Source organism: Vespula pensylvanica, chromosome 5 (genome assembly GCF_014466175.1).
Source record: "Vespula pensylvanica isolate Volc-1 chromosome 5, ASM1446617v1, whole genome shotgun sequence".
Classification (NCBI taxonomy): Eukaryota; Metazoa; Arthropoda; class Insecta; order Hymenoptera; family Vespidae; genus Vespula; species Vespula pensylvanica.
Window position 1 is genome coordinate 1,623,233 of NC_057689.1, and position 18,512 is coordinate 1,641,744.

The 18,512-nt window shown below is 33.1% G+C and overlaps 1 protein-coding gene across 6 annotated transcripts in view; it reads left to right on the forward strand.

The window, feature by feature from the left end:
- Window positions 1-18,512, forward strand: part of LOC122629606 (alpha-catulin) — a 68,610-nt gene that overhangs the window by 31,571 nt on the left and 18,527 nt on the right. For all 6 annotated transcript variants that reach the window (XR_006327305.1, XR_006327306.1, XM_043813192.1 and 3 more), the window contains one exon: window positions 13,102-13,291. Coding sequence is in view for 4 of the 6 variants with exons in the window: in XM_043813192.1 (XP_043669127.1) it covers window positions 13,102-13,291 (190 nt within the window). In the remaining 2 variants the exon portion in view is untranslated. The remainder of the gene's footprint in view (window positions 1-13,101; window positions 13,292-18,512) is intronic.

Genomic DNA, 18,512 nt, shown 5'->3' on the forward strand with positions numbered 1-18,512 from the left:
GTTAATTTTATTTGTGTTTTTCTTTTCTCTCTTCTTCCTCTTTTTTCTTCCTCTTCCCTCTTCTACCTTTCTTTCTTTTTATTTCCTGTTCTTTTTTTTTATCACACTTCATTCATCCTCGTTAAATTTTTCGTCGAGTCAGGTGTATGCTTTACGAGCCGATATAGGGCTAATAATCGTTTTAAGGTGATTAGAATCTATTCCATATTCAAATTTTCACTTTGCACGGTCGAGTGAAGAGAGAGAGAGAGAGAGAGAGAGAGAGAGAGAAAGAGAGAGAGAGAGGATAGAAGGGATTAGGATTGATAATAACGATATAGTATTACTTAGTCGAATGAAATCGAAAGAAAAATATTTTCTCGATAAATCTTTAGGCGAAATCTTAGATATGGCCCCTGGGCAAAGTGGATCTTTGCTCTTGGGAAATGTTCTTGCGGAATGGAATCGAAGGAAAGAAGGAAGGAAAAAGAGAAAAGAACTGAAGAAAAAGAAGAAGAACAGAAAAGAAAGAAACAGAAGATAAAAGAAAAGAGAAAAAAAAAGAGAAGGACATATTCACCTGCTTTTAGAATGTAACGATCGAATTGCATGCATCGCAAATACGATGGTCACGAATAGAAAAGCGAATGGGAATGGGGATCCTTTGCACGATGTCTATTTCTTCAAGATTAAATTACGAGTTATCTTTCTTGGCTTTAATGGAACGATTTAAAATGATATTTCATGTTCTTATATGATAATGGAATCGAATGGCGTCCGGTTGAATAATATGTATTACGATCCTCTAAACTATTACAGATTAGATTAGAAAATATCTTCTTTCTTAAATTCGTTGTTACACAATTCGTTGGATGAAATAATTTTATTTTCGTAAAAGTATCGAAATATTTTTATAACGTGTTCGTATGTGTGGTAAGAATAATAGTAACGATGGCGACGATAATGAAACGTGCCTTGCAATCGTTATGTTGGATTAGAAATTTTCTATTCTCGTTAGATCGAGCGTCGTATCTTAGGACGAGATTCTGTATTACTGTAAAGTATCAAAAATATCTTATATCTCGTGTTCATATAGGTATACAATATTGAAATTGATAACGATGATTAAACGTAAAAATATGATTTTTTTTTTTTTTTTTTTGTTTTGACGATCCCTTCTCGTATTAGAAAATTCGTCTTGTTCGTAAATTGAGTTTCTTAAGAAGATCTTAACGTTAGATAGATTCTCTTTCTATCAGTTATGAAAATATTTATTTTCGTAATTATTTCATTTTCATATATAAATACAATAATGAAATCGAATAACGATCGGATAAAAGAATGTCTCTTTTTTCTTCTTTTCTCAATCTCTCGTATTATCTATCACGTAGAGAGAATAAATAATGCAAAAGTGTTAATATTTGATTTGTTTCAATCGTAGGTGAAATTTTCATTTAATACGGTTTATGATGTAAAATCGAAATATTATGTTAAATCGTGTAAGGATTAACATAGAATAGACACGAAACTAATGGAGATGCAACTTCTCGCGATGTGTTATGCATGAAAATTACGTTTTCTCTTTCTCTCTCTCTCTCTCTCTCTCTCTCTCTCTCTCTCTCTCTCTTCTCTTTCTCTCTTTCCGTTCTTGATCCATTCGAGAAAGACTTTCGAATAGGAAAGCGAGACACTTGCTCTTGCCAACAGAGCGGGTCCTTCGACTAAATGCGATGAACGGAATAAATTACGACGCCGGTAGTTCGTTTAAACGTTAGTTCTCGTTTGGACGAGGAGAAATGAAGAGGAAGAGGAAGAGAAAGAGGAGAAGGAAACAGAGAGAGAGAGAGAGAGGACATAGTGAGGAAGAAGAAGAAGGAGAGTCATTACTCGTATTATTCAGTCTTTTCTGAAAAGAGAGATAGAGAGAAGAAGGGACTCTCTCTCTCTCTCTTTCTCTCTCTCTTTCTCTCTTTCTCTCTTTCTATCATAAGTAAGCGAGTAGTATTCTGCACAGCTACCTTTCTCAGGGCTCACCGAATCAGAAGAGAGAAACCCTCGAGCTATGTCGTTTAAAAAGGGTCACCGGACGACGACTGTCTTTCCTCCAGCTGTAATTTCGTGCGGAATGAGATAGAGATAGAAAGGGAGAGAGAGAGAGAGAGAGAGAGAGAGAGAGAGAGAGAGAGAGAGAGAGAAAGAGAGGAAAAAGCAGTGCCCGGTTAATTAGTTTTTATGCTGCAGATATCATCAGGTTTTTGGTATAAACTTTATAACGAGAGAAGAGAGAGAGAAAGAGAAAGAGAAAGAGAGAGAGAGAGAGAGAGAGAGTGAGAGTAAGCACGCGCACGTCCCATTTTTCTGGACATTAAGTCTTGAATTTTTGAATTAGCATCATTGTAAAGGGACATATTGAAATAGAACGGAGAATTGAGATAACCGGATTTTCACCACACACATTGCCAATTAATCAGCACACGTATCTCTTCGTTCGCAGGTACGATACGTACATTCAATGTAGAATTGATATAATTTATTACGTAAATGTGGATATCTACTTTCTCTCTTTCTCTCTGTTTTGTTATCTTTGTCCGTCTTCCACGTGTATACCAATGGGCTTGATTATGAAAAGAGAGAAAGAGAGTTTAATGGAGCTAATATCAGAAGAGCTGACAATCAGAAAAATTAATTAACATGCATTTTTTCTCAATGGTTATATATATATATATATATATATATATATATATATATATATATACTGCCCTACATTTCCTTTCTTCCTTTTTTTCTTTTTTGCAATAAAAACCTGAGAAGAGAGATTCTTTCTTTCTTTCTTTCTTTCTCAACTGACGATCCTTCGAAGTATGCATTTTCGAGATTAATAAAATATTATTGTGATCGCTGCGAATCCTTTAAAAAATGCTTTAACGAATTCAAATTATCATTTTATTTTTTACACGAGAGAATGATGTATATATATATATATATTTTTTTTTTCTTTTTTTATTGGATATATTTCTAACGCGTGGTCACGCGACAAATAATGCGCTCGATTCGAACGTGTTCCTTCTTCTTCTTTCTCTCTCTTTCTCTTTTTTTCTTTTTTCCCGTTCAATATGCCACGACGGATCGGATGAAAAATATTGGCTTCGTTCCCACGGCTTTGTCCTTCGAACTGAAATCTAATCGAAAATTCTGCTCGCGTTCTTTGCCTCGAGTCTATGTCTAGAAAGAGAGAGAAAGAGAGAGAGAGAGAGAGAGAGAAAGAGAGATAGAGAGAGAAACGCGGTATGCAAACCGGACCAAAAACCGATTTTCTACGTTATCCTTTGTTCCTTCCCAAACGAATTCCTCTATTCATTAAATTAAGCGAATTAAATGTTCTTAACCTTTTTAATATCGCGTTGTACACAGCGCGTCTAAGTATTTCGCATTTTCTTTTCATCGTTTTATTTTTCTTTCTACTTTGATTTATTCTACGGTCAATAGCCTTTAAGAATCGTATACTTTTTAGATACATTTTCATTCCATTTCTTTTCTTCCTTTCTTCTTCTCTTTTTTCTTTTCTTTTTTTTTCTTTTTATTACAGGAGATCAAGAATTAATAACTTTTTTATTTACAATTGCTCGTTATAGAAACTAATACAGGAATATTGCCAATCAATATTTTCTTTTTTTTCCAACAAACTTTTACATTTTATATATATATATTTGATTATTCAATCACGTTGGAATTATCTACAATGTTATTTTATCAGGAAATAATATAAAGTACACCTACGTAGTATTTACGTATACACATTTACGTATGTAAGTACTAGGTAGGTGTACTTTATATACGTCTACGTATGTATCTATCTATCTATCTATCTATCTATCTATAATATGTATTCCCTCGAGCGTTTATAGGAAACAAATTTAAATGATTCCTCCGGCGGATTACATAGAAACGAAAAGATTCGTCTGTTTGATAAACGGCGTCGTTCGTCGTAGTCTTTGTCGTCGTATTCGTGGTACTATCGATCCGTTCTATTTGAGAAAACGAAGAAGCTCAAGCGCGAGAGAATTTAAACTTTACGTTAACGTATCTCTCTCTCTCTCTCTCTCTCTCTCTCTCTCTCTCTCTCTCTCTATCTAACACTCCCTTTTATCGGACAATGGCGGACTCTTGCAAGAGGACGAGACTCGAACGAAATTTATGTATCCTTCTTCGGTCGGTTGGTCGCTACTTGTACGGCCACCACCCATAAACTTGCACATTCAGTTTCCTCGAGTACCCAGACCCTATCAAACCAACCACCCACTCACCCATCCACCCACCTAACCACCCACCTCACACCCTTACTTCACTTTTAACCATTCCAATTTCTCTATGACTACAATTTCTAGGTCGCCTAAAAGCGATCTCATTAAGGAGCGATAATTATCGTGGTACTTGTAGTTTACAGCTCTTCAGGTGCACTTATTCCTTACTCACCTTTTCCCTTTCTTTCTCCCTCTTTCTCTTTTTTTTTTACCTTTCGAATATTTCAATGACTTTTTATCGTGTCTCTAATTATATATATATATATGCTTTTTTATATTATATATTATAATATAAAAAAGATATAAATTTTCAAAGAAATTTGAATCGATTTAATGAACGACGGATATATTCTACGTGTTTTATTTATCGTATAAAATGTCAAACGTGATCCTCGAATGATATGCGATATTGACAGATAATTTACAAACAAAAAGATATATATATATATATATATATATATATATTCATAAGCAGGTGATTACGAAAATGGCTTAAGCCATTTGAGAAATTAAAAAAGGTATTTTGTTTCAGATGATATTTTTCAATATTTTTAAAGTATCTACATAAAAGAGTTAAATTTCTCTCAAAAATCGATAGGTGTATGGATGCATTTAATTCTTCGGAGCTCGTCATTATAGAAAAATAATTTTGAAATAATTCAGAAAATTTTAATAATTCATCCATATGTGAAAATATCTGAACAACGTAAAATATACCCATGACTTAAAACCATTTACATAATCACCGTATTATATCATATATAAGATCATTTTTAATGTTTCATATAATAAAATATCGCAAAGCTTGTAATATATAATCCTATTTGAGTTCATTGAATCGACATCAATTTCTTTTCAACTTTTGTCGAGTTTACCGTATAAAAGAAGAAAGAAATAGAGTAAAAGAAATAAAGAAAACGAGAAAAACAGAGAAAAAGAGAGAGAGAGAGAGAGAGAGAGAGAGAGAGAGAGAGAAGAAAAAATAAACGAAAGCTTACAACACAACACACGTACTTAGGATATGTGACAAACGATCGCTTTAATGTAAACGATAAAGGTAGTAAATGTAATGGGTGGGTGAGAAAGAAGGGGAGGGGCTTGCTAGAGGGGGTAGTTTTTGATTAATGCGACACGTACACGCCAGTTGGTACGTTTAATCGCTTAATGCGTTAAACTGTGACGCGATAAAACGTTCTCGACGTGCCTTATTCGAAACTTGATTAGATTTAAGTGTCACGTGATTTAAAGCATCGTCAAATAAGAAAGTTCTTTCTTTTTTTATTGTTTTCTTCATCGTTTTTTTTTCTCTTTCCTTTTACGTTTCTATTTTTATTTTCGATGATGTGTAAATTTTTCTTTTTTTTTTTTTTTCTATTTCCTGGGTGTGACAGGATTGAGGATACAGGTCAAATTTATAACTATTCCCAGCGTCCTGTAAACGTTGTCGTCCATACACTCCTGCGCAGGTTCTTATTAAATTCTCGAATTTCTCGAAATTCTCGAAGGAGAAGAGGAAGTTGAAGAGAGATAGAGAGAGAGAAAGAGAGAGAGAGAGAGAGAGAGAGAGAGAGAGAGAGAGAGAGTTGGATACATAAATACATACGTATATATTTTACATACATATCACCCTATGTGGGAAGTGAGATAACATCAAATGTATATTTGCTCTTTTCTGCAAAAATTTTCCACGAGGAAAATTCATGTTAACGAGAAGAGAGATAGAGATGGAGATAGAAAGAGAGAGAAAGAGAGAGGAAATGAAGAATGAACGTCATTGCGTACAAAATATATATATATATATATATATATATATATATATGTATGTAAATGCTTTTGAAAAATATCAAAAACGTTTTCTCATCGACGAAGAAATAAAAAAAGAAAGAGAAAAAAAGATATGTAAAACTGATAGCCGGTGGGATTTTTTTTATTGAAATTTCTTATTGTTTTCACGTTTTCGAAACGAACGAGAAAAATAAGGGAGAGACGAAATCGTGGTTTGGATCAAACGACCGTGATCTAGAATGAAAGCAGGGAGAGAAATTGTATTTCCCCCTAAAAATCGAGAGAGAACGATTTCGTTATAGTCATAAATTTTTCTTTATTTCGCAGACGTCGGCCCCAGGATCTTGCATATGTATATATATATATAAATTTTTTTCTTCTTATTCGTTCGACGTCCCAGTTCTTTCCTTCTTTCTTCTTCTTCTTCTTCTTCTTCTTCTTTGTTTTTGTTGTTTTTTTTTTTGAATTCCATCGGAATTCGAGGGTAAAAAGTATTTTTAAAACGATGCCTTTCTTTTTTTCCTTTCTTCCTTTAAAATCCACGCGGTTCAATCTAACGTCCATATTTTTTCATATAGATATGTTTTATTTATTTATTTGTTTATACCGTAGAATAATACATATGCATATATATATATATATATGTATGTATGTATAAACGTATTTATATATTATGTACAGTATACGAGCGTATCTTACGTTGATTTTATATATCATAGAGAAACTACGTTACATCACATTCGAATATTAATGCGTCACAGCGAACACATTTGCTTGCGTGTTTACTTTAAACATCAATAAGGATTACAAGGGCTGCCTATATAAATATTGTTTGTCGTGCTTTCGAGCTAGTCGTCTGCCGATTCTCAACAAGTAAACGTCTCTTCGCTTCGTATTATTACTGTACGCGGTATATAATAGAAACCTTTTTTTTTCTACTCGAAGCTTCGACGTACGAGGTAACTAGAGTTTTCTTCCTTTTTTAACTATTTCATCATAGATCATATATATATATATACACTATATACATTGTATAGCTTCTCTTCTGTATATTCCTAACTCTGACATAACGTCATCATTATTTCACGTATATTATGACAAAAGTGAGCAAAACATGTTCTTACGTGATTCGAAAGAAAAGGAAAAAGAAAAAGCAAAATCGATTACTCTCCATTTCGAGATTTTTCGGATCAATATTCCTGTAAAAAAAAAAAAAAAAAAAGAAGGAAAGGGAAAAAGTAATTTTACAATCTGACGAAAATAAAAAAAATAATTAGCCTTCTTAAGTCGATTTAAAGTTAGTTAAATATTTCTTTTTTAAATCGATCATAAAAACTTTCGACTTACCATAGTATCATCCACCCGAGTAATAGCGACAACGCGCGGTATCACTTATTATCTCAAAATTATATCACGTATATCTAAATTTCGACTTATATTTTAGCGCAGTAACAATCGTCTCGTAGCTATTTTGATAATTAATATCTCTTTGTTTAATTAAAATTTATCGATCGAAGATAAATTTTTCTTTTCGACGTTCTCCTCTTGTCTGTTTCCTTTTCTTTTTTCTTCCTTTTATTATTATTATTATTATTATTATTTTTTTTTTTTTTCCTTAAGATCAGAATTTTTATCTCAATTTATAAGGACGTACATACATACGTCCTTTTGTCGTTTACGATAAGGGGCGAACTCTTCTTTCGTGGCATATCTATGGAATCGCTTGAAATCCAATCACGGATAAACGGATTACGTTAATCCGTTCGGCTGTTGTATCCTTTGTTTATATAGTAACGTCGTTATAACCGAAACGTGGCACGATGCAATAGCATCTCTCTCTCCCTCTCTCTCTCTTTCTCTTTCTTTCCTTATCGTCTTCTCTCTCTCTCTCTCTCTCTCTCTCTCTTTCTTTCTCTTTTACCACCTTCACCACCTAGAATCACGTCCTTCATAGAATTAGCATTTCCTGCGACCTAATCGAATAAACTCACTTTTCTCTTCTTCCTCCTCCTCCTATTTCTTCTACTTCTTTTTTCTTCTTTTTCTTCAGATTTTTCTTCTTCTCCTTCTTCTTCTTCTTCTTCTTCTTCTTCTTCTCTTTATTTTTTCTTTGAATAATTTAAGATTAATAGTACCCGTCGAAATGGCAGAGCCCTTTAACGTAGCTCATCTCTCATCATTTTTATTATATTTTCAAAGTATCCAGGTAATAAGGATACTCGTAAACACTCTCCTACAGTCTTACTTAAATCAATTTAAAGAACGAAATGTGAAACGATATTTTTCGTCATATATACATACGTGTCTTATATCTATCTTATATATAAATAATTTGCGAAAAACACTTTAACGAAGGATCCTATGGAAACTAAACTTTATTTCTTAAATTGCGTTTATCTCTAATAACAAATTTTTCACGATTCGGTCTTTTCTATTGCGTTTAAAGAAAAAAGAAAGAAAGAACGAAAGGAAAAGAAAAAGAAAAAGGTTAAAGTATTCTATACAACGAAACTATTCAATGTCGAAAGTATAGCGAAAGAATGAGAAGATTCAAAACGACCAACGAATAAAAATATGAAGAAGAACAGATGAGATAGAGAGAGACAGAGAAACAGAGAGAGAGAGACAGAAAGAAAGAAAGAGAGAGAGAGAGAGAGAGAGAGAGAGAGAGAGAACGTATATCTCTAATAGAAATTTTTGTTCCAATATTCAAGAAGAAAATATTCCAGAACGTGCTGGATAGTTCTCTTTCTCTTTTCCTCACCCTTTCTCAACCCTTGCCTCCCCTCTCTCTCTTTATTTTTTTTTCCATCGCATCGAAAAATGTCCAGCGGGCATTCTGGAAAACATTCTTCGCGGGATATTCGCCTCGGCAACGCAACGCGACCATAGAAATTTTCGTCTTTTTTCTTTTTTTTTTTAATTTTTCTATTTTTCTTTCTCTTCCTATCTTCTCTCTCTCTCTCTCTCTTTCCTTCTTTTTCTCATTTTCTTTTTCTTTCAAGGCTTGCCTACGTTTTTTACTCTTTCCCAAGAAGATACGCCTCGAATCAGAATCGTTTTTTTTCTCTCTTGCTTCTTTATCTCTTCTTCTTTTCTTTTCTTTTCTTTTTTTTTCTTATTTCTTTCGTTTTCCTTTTCTTCTTCTTTCTTCTCCTTGTTTCTTCTTCTTCTTTTCTTTTCGTTTTTCTCTCTTTTGTTTAATTATCGCAAACAGAGTCGAAGAAGAGATATCTAAATATCTATCTCCGTCGAAACATCGACTCGGTCAGAATTACTTCTCTTTAGGGAGAAAATCGTTCTCCATGTTTCGTTCTTTTTTTTTTTTTTTTTTCTTTTTTTCCTACATTTCGATACTTATCGAGTTAAGTAGAATCAAAAAATTGACCTCTTTTACGATCATACAAATCTCGCAATTAGTTGAGTGAAAGAAAAAAATTTTAAAACGAAAGAGCGATCTAACGAGAGAGAAAGAGGGTGAGAAGGACAGAGAGAGAGAGAGAGAGAGAGAGAGAGAGAGAGAAAGAGAGACGAAGAAGGAGAATGTAGCAGCTTGGTCGGATAAGAGGACAAACGTGTTGTATTTTTTGGATTTTGCGAACAGAGACAAAGATAGAATGTGTGAGAGAAACAAAGAGAGAGAAAGAGAGAGAGAGAGAGAGAGAGAAAATCTTCATTGCTATGCATATAATCCAACCATAGTTGCTATCTCTCTCTCCCTCTCTCCTACTCACCCCATTCACCCCACTAACCCGACTCACCCCGGCCTTTACTCTTCACGAGTCCTTAATTAACGCAAAGCCTGAATATTCATCCCATACCCACAGGATTCGACGATGACCATCGGCTTTTCTCAACGCAAATTGAAGCGCTTTTAACAAAGAATCAAAAGCCGGAAGGCATCACCAACGAAAGTACGGCCAATTGACTTTTCACCCGAGTGTTTGCACGATTTTAGATTTCATTGCTCCGAGCGATTTCGACGATTTCAATTTCTGTTAGAACGACGATATCATGTAAGGCAGTGTTTCTCAATTTTTGTTTCTTTTTTTTTCCTTTTTTTTTTAAGCTTCACGTACCCCCCTCCCCCTCCCCATCATTTTAATTCCCATGGATGCAAATACATCGTCTTCGTCTTTGGAAAATGTCGACGTAATTGTCTGGCGTATTTATTATTTTTGTCAATAGATGACATTGTAGTTGTATGGTATTAACGATGGGAAAAAACATATGTTATATGTGTATATATATATATATGTATAAATTAAATTTTGTATTCATAAACTATATATACAGGACAGTATCAACGGTTTGACCTATTATTTCTAGAAACGTAACGAGGGTATACCATCGAACAACTTTTTAATTTTTTTTTAATTCTTTTTTTCTTTTCATTTTTAGTTCACAGTTCACTCTTTTTCTTCCTCTCTTTTTCTCTCTATCTTTCTCTCTAAAAGTTTTTGTGTGCTCTCACTTTGAGAATCACTGATGTAAAGTGTATCGTAAATAATTGTCCCGTTGATATTTTTTTCCATGAAAATATGAGAATGAACCGTTGCACTCTTCGGCGTTCTTCTTTTTTGTTTTTTCTTTTGGTCTCTTTTTTCTTATTTTTATTCCTTTCTTTTTCTTTTTTTCTTTGAAAAAAATTTATCTTAAACGATTTCGAAAAGATTCGATATGTATTTAGGTCGGATAAGAGTATATGCGATTTGAAACTTCGAAAGATTTGTTTTCCATTGTAAAGCCAAGCCGTTCTAACTTTTCATAAGGAAAAACTTTCGTATTTTCTTCTATTTATCTTTCTTTTTAAGCAATGCGGCAGATTGAAGTGGTTTGCGTATACCAAAAGTAAGATTAATGCCAGTTTTCTTTCTTTCTTTCTTTTTTTTTTTACAAACATTTCTCTTTCTCTTTCTTTCTCTTTCTTATTCGTGATATATACATGATCTTAAATTTCAATTCTAACGAAAAGGACGATTAAGTAGCAAACAATGACAAATATATTCTTTCATATATTTCGCAATATTATTTGACTAATTCATTTTTCATCAACGACAAGTATAAAGCAAAATATTTTACTATAAAATAGAAATATTTTATTACCAAATAAAATATAAATAAAATTTATTTACAAGTAAAAATTATCAAATCTTATTATATCTATTAGCAATATTATAAATCGTAACAATTATCAGAGAGAGAGAGAGAGAGAGAGAGAGAGAGAGAGAGAGAGAGAGAGAGAGAAAGATAAAGACATAAAGACAGAGATAGCAACAGAAAGAGAAAAAGAGAAAGTGAGAGAGAAAGAGAGAGTCGTAATTAAATCTGTTAATAATTAAAAAAAAAAAATCGTGAAGGGAGTAAAAGAGAGTGGGCGATTTAAAAAGGAGAAAAAAGATATAGGGAAGAATGTAAAAAAGAGAAAAAGAAAAATGTTCGGAGTTTTTCTTCTAGGACGACATGTTAACATATACATATGTACGAATAGAAAACTCGCATTCGTTCGGTAGACTCTCTCGGCATTCATCTGGTAAAACAATAGTTTTGGGTCCGCACCTTTTCGTGCCTCTTTCCATCTACTGACTTTTCTTTTTCTCGTACTCTCATTCGTTCTAGTCTCTTTCTCTTTCTTTTTCTCTCTTCCTCTCTTTATTTCTCTCTCTCTCTCTCTCATTCTCTCTCTCTTTCGTTCTATTCTCGTCGTAGAGAAGAATCGTCTGAAAGAGGCAGCACCCGAATGCATTGTCTAATTGTATGGAAAATGCATCGTATATACGTCGTGAATTTCACAGGCAGACTCCTAATGGTGTTACATGGTATCTGCAGTAACGTAACGTTGTGGCTGCCTCAGTAAGTGAGACAGAGACGAAGAGATGAAGTGAGAAAGAAAGAGAGAGAGAGAGAGAGAGAGAGAGAGAATGTAAATTGAAGCAAGAACAGTGACCTATAATTTTTAAATTACAGATATACGAGTGATATCAAATGATATCTTGAGACACACACATATACATATATAAAAATATATATAGAATTAGAATTATAATAATATATATATATATTATAAGACTAAAAATATATAATATATGTATATATATTCTTTTTTATTCTTGATAATTGATTAATTAACGTTAATTAGATAGACGAATATATAAATATAATCAGAATTTTTCTTACTTATAAAATATGTATATATATATCGAATTTTTGTTTGTTCATTTTCGAACAAAATATACATGTACGTCGTGTCATTCAAGAAGCGAACGTCTTATCTGAGAGAGTACTCTTGCAACGGACGCGATGGCGATAACAAGGGGAACATGACGACGCAATTTTTCTTTATGAGCCGTGCACGCAAAGTACTTATGTAGAAAATAATGTCGGGATCGAGTTAGATGACTATGGAATTCATTATCTCGAGCTCCGTTCGTTCGTTCGTTCGTTCGTTCGTTCGTTTGTACGTCGTAGACTACTTCTCGTAGTTACCTAGAAAGAAATTTTATCGTTAATTAAATATTAATGTTAATTACTCATTATACGCATACCTTTGTTAGCTCTTTCTTTGGAATTGACGTATATAAACATAGTACGGTTTTCCTATTTCGTTTCCATATTTTATAATTATACGAAGATCACGCATATATAATTTCATAATATAATTTCATTCTTTTCTCCTTTCTTTTTTAATCATTTTTTAATCTTTTCTTTTCTTTCTTCTTTTTCCTGCGCAAAGCAAAAATTCTACACAGATATAATATGAACTTTTATACGATATTCATTAATCATACATATTGGCAAATATCACAAGATTCATTAATCATACATATTATTGGCAATATAAATCGTATTTCGATATCAATCGAGATATTAATTTCGCGATGGGATGCGACAAGAAAATTTGTAATATTCCGTCGGATTACGGTTCATCTTTTTTTTCTTTTCTTACCCTTTCTTTCTTTCTTTCTTTCTTTTTTTTTTTTTTTTTTAATAATAAATGGAACAAATACTAAGAGAGATCTTGTTTTTTCTTTTGCAGATTTCTACGCTAGTGTCGCACAGAGAACGGCCGCTATGTTCGGACCGGAGTCTTCGTGCTGTGGCGAGGGTTGGACAGGCGGTAAATTTGGCGGTCGAAAGGTTCGTCACCGTTGGCGAGACAATCGCCGACGACAATCCCGAGATCAAGCAGGACATGTACGAGGCTTGCAAAGAGGCTCGAGTCGCTGGTAAGTTTGAATGGAAGAAGAAAAAAAATAAAACGAGGAAGAAATATAGAAAAAAAAAAAAAAAAAAAAAAAAAAAAAAAAAAAAAACGAACGGAATAAAACAAAAAAAAAAAACAGGACACGAAACTTCAGTTCGTCGAAATTATATAAAGGCTAACGTTTATTTATTTATTTATTTATTTATAATATTTTATACGCATCATCTTTACGGAACATCTTCTTGAATGTATTACAAAAGAAATCAAAAGAATTTTTTAGAATGGTGCTCGTCGACCGAGCTGGAAAATTAGTTCTCAGACTCTCAAAAGGCGTTCTCTCGTATACAATAAAATCACAATATACGCGATTTCGTTAGAAAAATAGAAAGAAGAGAGAGAAAGAGAGAGAGAGACAGAGAGAGAGAGAGAGAGGAAGGAAAGAGAAGAGCCTTCCGCGTTTGTCGCGTTCAGTTCTTTCATATTTTCTTTTCTTTCTTTTCCTATCTCTTTTATTTCTTTTTTCTTTTTATTCCACGGATATAGAGAGTCTGCATAACGCGGGAAAATAAAGCATCGAAGAAAGAGGGTTGACGATGGGTTGGAATAGAATATGTCGGAATAGAAAAAATGATAAAAGAAATGAGAAAAAAAGAAAAGAAGAAGAAGAAGAAGACGAGGAAACGATTGAAGGTAGTTCGGTGCAAACATATGCATTATATATATATATATATATATATATATATATATATATATATATATATATATATATATATACACATAGATATATACGTGTGTATATAAAGAACGATTTAAAAAAAAAGAAAAGAAAAAAATAGAAAAAAACTTTCGAGGCGATTCAAAGGGATGTTTGTCACTGAATATATATATATTTTTCTGTCATACGAAGTTGAAAAAGTATATTGTCGAAAGAAGCATTGATATCTTCTCATCTTCTCTCTCTCTCTCTCTCTCTCTCTCTCTCTCTTTTCTTCTTTCTTTCTTTCTTTCTTTCTTTTCGTCTTTTCTCACGCCATCGAAAAATAAAAAAAGAAAAAGTAGAGAAAGTAGTAGTAGTAGTAGAAGAAGTAAAAGTAGAAAAAGTGGAAGAACAAGACGAAGAACAAGTCTTTGTGCTTTTAAGAAGTTTACTAAAACGCATTTTGCAACTTTGTGCGAAACTACTCGAGAAAGTTGAAGGACAGAGCCAATAAGCCTTCGATAGGTTCGGAGGGAGAATATTCGGAAAGTGCATCTTAACGTCCTTTGGGTCATTGAAGGTTCCTTTAAGTTAAGGTCTTCTAGTTAAGGGGTAGAGAAAAAAAATTAAAAGAGACTAATTTCATTTCGTGTTCAATGAAATTTTCTCTTCGTCCTTCTCTCTCTCTCTCTCTCTCTCTCTCTCTATTCCTTTCTCTCGTTCTTTTTTTCTCTTCCCTTCTTTTTTCTTATTCGTTATTTTGGAATTAATTTATAAAAACGAATTTTTCAATTATCTTCGATTTAACCGCGTTACGTTTACATTTGACAGCATACATTATTCGTAGTCTTTTTCTTTTTTTTTCTTTTCTTTTTTTTTTCAATCAAATCTCTTCTAACAGAAAGATATAGAAAAGGAAAAAAAATATATATATATATACCTAATACGTCTATAGTAAATAGACGAATGTACAGAAATTACGAAAGATGATCTCTCTCTCTCTCTCTCTCTCTCTCTCTCTCTCTCTCTCTCTCTCTCTCTCTCTCTCTCTCTCTCTCTCTCTCTCTCTCTCTCTCTCTCTGTGTGAAATCAGAATTTAGGTTGGGTAATCTAATTTACAATGCGCCGTTTATCTTCCTTTGAAATCGACGGAAAATCCACCGAGCCTTGCTCGTTTGTATGTGTGCGTTCGCCCACTGAGGGAGATTCGTCCCTTGTCTCTTACTATCTTCCTCTCTCTCTCTCTCTCTTTCTCTCTCTTTCTCTCTGTCTCTCGTTTTCTCGATAAGCAGAGAAGCCACCCTCTCCCTATCGAAACGTGTATCCTCGAATATCTGCATTGCCACGTTTAAGAACTTCGATTTTTTCTTTCTCATCTTATTCCACTCGAAAAGAAGAAGACATACATACATACATATATACATACATACATATATACATACATACATATATACATATATACATATATACATATATACATATATACATATATACATATATACATATATACATATATACATATATCCATATATGTATATATACATACGTACTTACGTACGTTCGTACTTAGGTATGTATCTACCCGAATGGGAATGATAAAGAAAAAGAAAAAGAAAAAAAAAGAAACTAATGTGAATTTTCATCGCGATAAATGTCCTTACCTTCTTATAATTCTCTTTTCCCATTCAGAACGAGTTTTATCTTACCCTTGAGTGTCCTCTTTTTTAATAGCAAACGATCGTTTAAGTTCGCCTTTCCTGCATTTAATCGAGCCTTGTATATCTGACGGAATACTAAGGGCAAGGGAAAAAGAAAAAGAGAGACAGAGACAGAGAGACAGAGAGAGAGAGAGAGAGAGAGAGAGAGAGAGAGAAAGAGAAAGAGAGACAAAGAAAAAAAGAAAGAAAGATAAAGAATAAGAAATGTAGAGAGAAAGAGTTGTGTTTTTCCTTTTCTTTTTCTTCTTTCTCCTCCACCTCCTTCACTTTTTCTTCTTCTTCTTCTACTTTTTCATCTTCTTCATTTACTGGACAGTCCATGTGAAAGAAAAGTTGAACGTGATCTCCGAAGGGGATAAAATCTAAGAGAAAGCCGTGTCGGTCTAAGCTACAACGTTTCTTAACTCGTCGCAATATATATTTTTGGCAAACGATCGCATTTTTCTTCCTTTCTTCGTCTTCTATCTTTCTTTCTATCTCTCTTTCTATTTCTCTCTCTCTCTCTCTCTCTCTCTCTCTCTCTTATATTTCTTTCATTTATTTCTTTTGCTCCTTAAAATGGCATCGTTTCAAACGCTTAACGTTAGGGGACGGGGACGTGGATGATGCGGGAGGTGGAGTAAAGAGAAAGGTAGTAGGGGGAGGGTTAAGTGTTGCGGTATAAACTCCATAGAAAGAAAATAAGAATAGAAATGCATCGTCGATTAAATAAGCGTGAAAATATTGAGAACGATGAAATAAGAGGACTCTTTACGGTGCGAGTTAAATCGAAATTAATTGCGATTCTGAAATATATTTATGTCTCGATTCTTTTCTATACATACATATACATACAAACATATATATATATATACATATACATATCATACATATATATATATATATATATATATATATATATATATACATCTCCTTTTCTGTTTTCGTCGTTATTATCAATCTACATCTACGATGAGAATTTATCTCTCACTCGAGATCGGAATCCTCGAGCATACAGCGAAGGAGAGACGAGGAGGATGAAAAAAACGATGAAGAAGCTTTTTCTCCTCCTTCTCCTCCTCCTCTTCCTCCTCCTTCTCCTCTTCCTCTTCCTCTTTCTCTTCTTCCTCCTTCTATTTTCTTTCTCCTTTTAACAGCTACCTTACCCTCGTTTCTTTTCTCTTTCTTTCTTTCACTAGCTTACTGTCTATATTTCTCTCTCTCTCTCTCTCTCTCTCTCTTTCTCTTTCTCTCTTTCTCTCTCTTTTTCTGCGAGAGCTGTGTCATCGTCCACCAACGAAGAAATGCATCGACCAAACCGTCGAAGTGTAATTTCTTCGGCACAGTCTGTGTGTACCCTCTCGATCGAGAGAGAGTACTCGACTATTTTTATCCCACCGGTCTACCTTTTAAGATCAGGTCAAGTCAACGTGCAAAACATTTATTAACCCCAAAGCTTTTTCTGAGGAACTACGATATGCGTATATATGTGTGTATGTGAGTGTTAGAGTCGATCGTTATGCATATATATATATATATATATATATATATATATATATATATATATATATATATATGCATACATATATATTCTAGTCACACCCGAATTTCAAGGATATTGGTACGTGAAAATTCGTGCCTTCTATGAGAAAAAAAGAAAAAAAAAACAGGAGAGAGAGAGAGAGAGAGAGAGAGAGAGAGAGAGAGAGAAATTCGTGATATTTTAATGAAAAGAGAATTTATCGTAGAGAATGATTAATTTATTAATTTTGGAAATATATAATATATATAAATCGATTTGATAAATCATTAATATTACGATCCATTTTGGTTTGATCGCATATTTATAAATTTATTAATTATAACAATTTAATTTATATATATATATATATATTATTAGGGAAGCGAAGGAATGGTATGTACTTACGTGCATACATATATATGTATTTCTGTGTGTATGTGGCATGGAATTTCAATGTACGAATCATCTCAGTCGGCTAATTGAAATAATCATGAAAGAATGTGAACGACGCGGTTGAGCGCATTGAGCATTGAGCCAATATATGTGTCGAATATTAAATATATTCTAGCATTAGTATATATATATATATATATATATATATGCATAGCGAATATTAAATAGCCCATATATATATAACACAGTGCATTCGCAATAAACCGATTATCCCGAGGACGTATCGATTAATTCGTGATTAGAACCAGTGAATAAATTTTTCTAGAAGGCAGAGAAAACATTTTACTACTCATTGTATTATTAGAAATTTTATTTGGTTAACATTTAGTTGGGTACATATATATTGGAATTTTTTATAATTTCTGATTATTATCGATAATTCGCGTATATTATCGATTATTTTTATCATCACGTTTTTTATCGAATATATATATATATATATATATATATATATATATATACATACTTATTATTTAGAAATTGAAATAATTATTTAAATAAAAACGATTAAATCTGAATCGCATAGGTATCACAAAGAGATAAATATTTGTCGTGTGAAATAGAAATGAAATAAGTTTCTAATCGATTTTTCTATTATATTTAGAAAGGTATAAAACTATAGTGTCGCGAGTGCGCAAAGTTAACGGCTTAATGACGATCGTTAACAATGGTGGAACGCTAGTGGGGAAAGGAAATTATTGATTATGCGACTCGTGGTTAGAGAGGGAACACATTCTCTTTCTTTCTCTGTCTCTCTCTCTCTCTCTCTCTCTTTCTCTCTCTTTCTGTCTGTCTGTCCGTCTCTTTTTCTTTGGTTAGGAGTCTCATTCATTTCATCTGTCGTTGGAAAAGGGCGTAAAAGTAGAAAGACCAA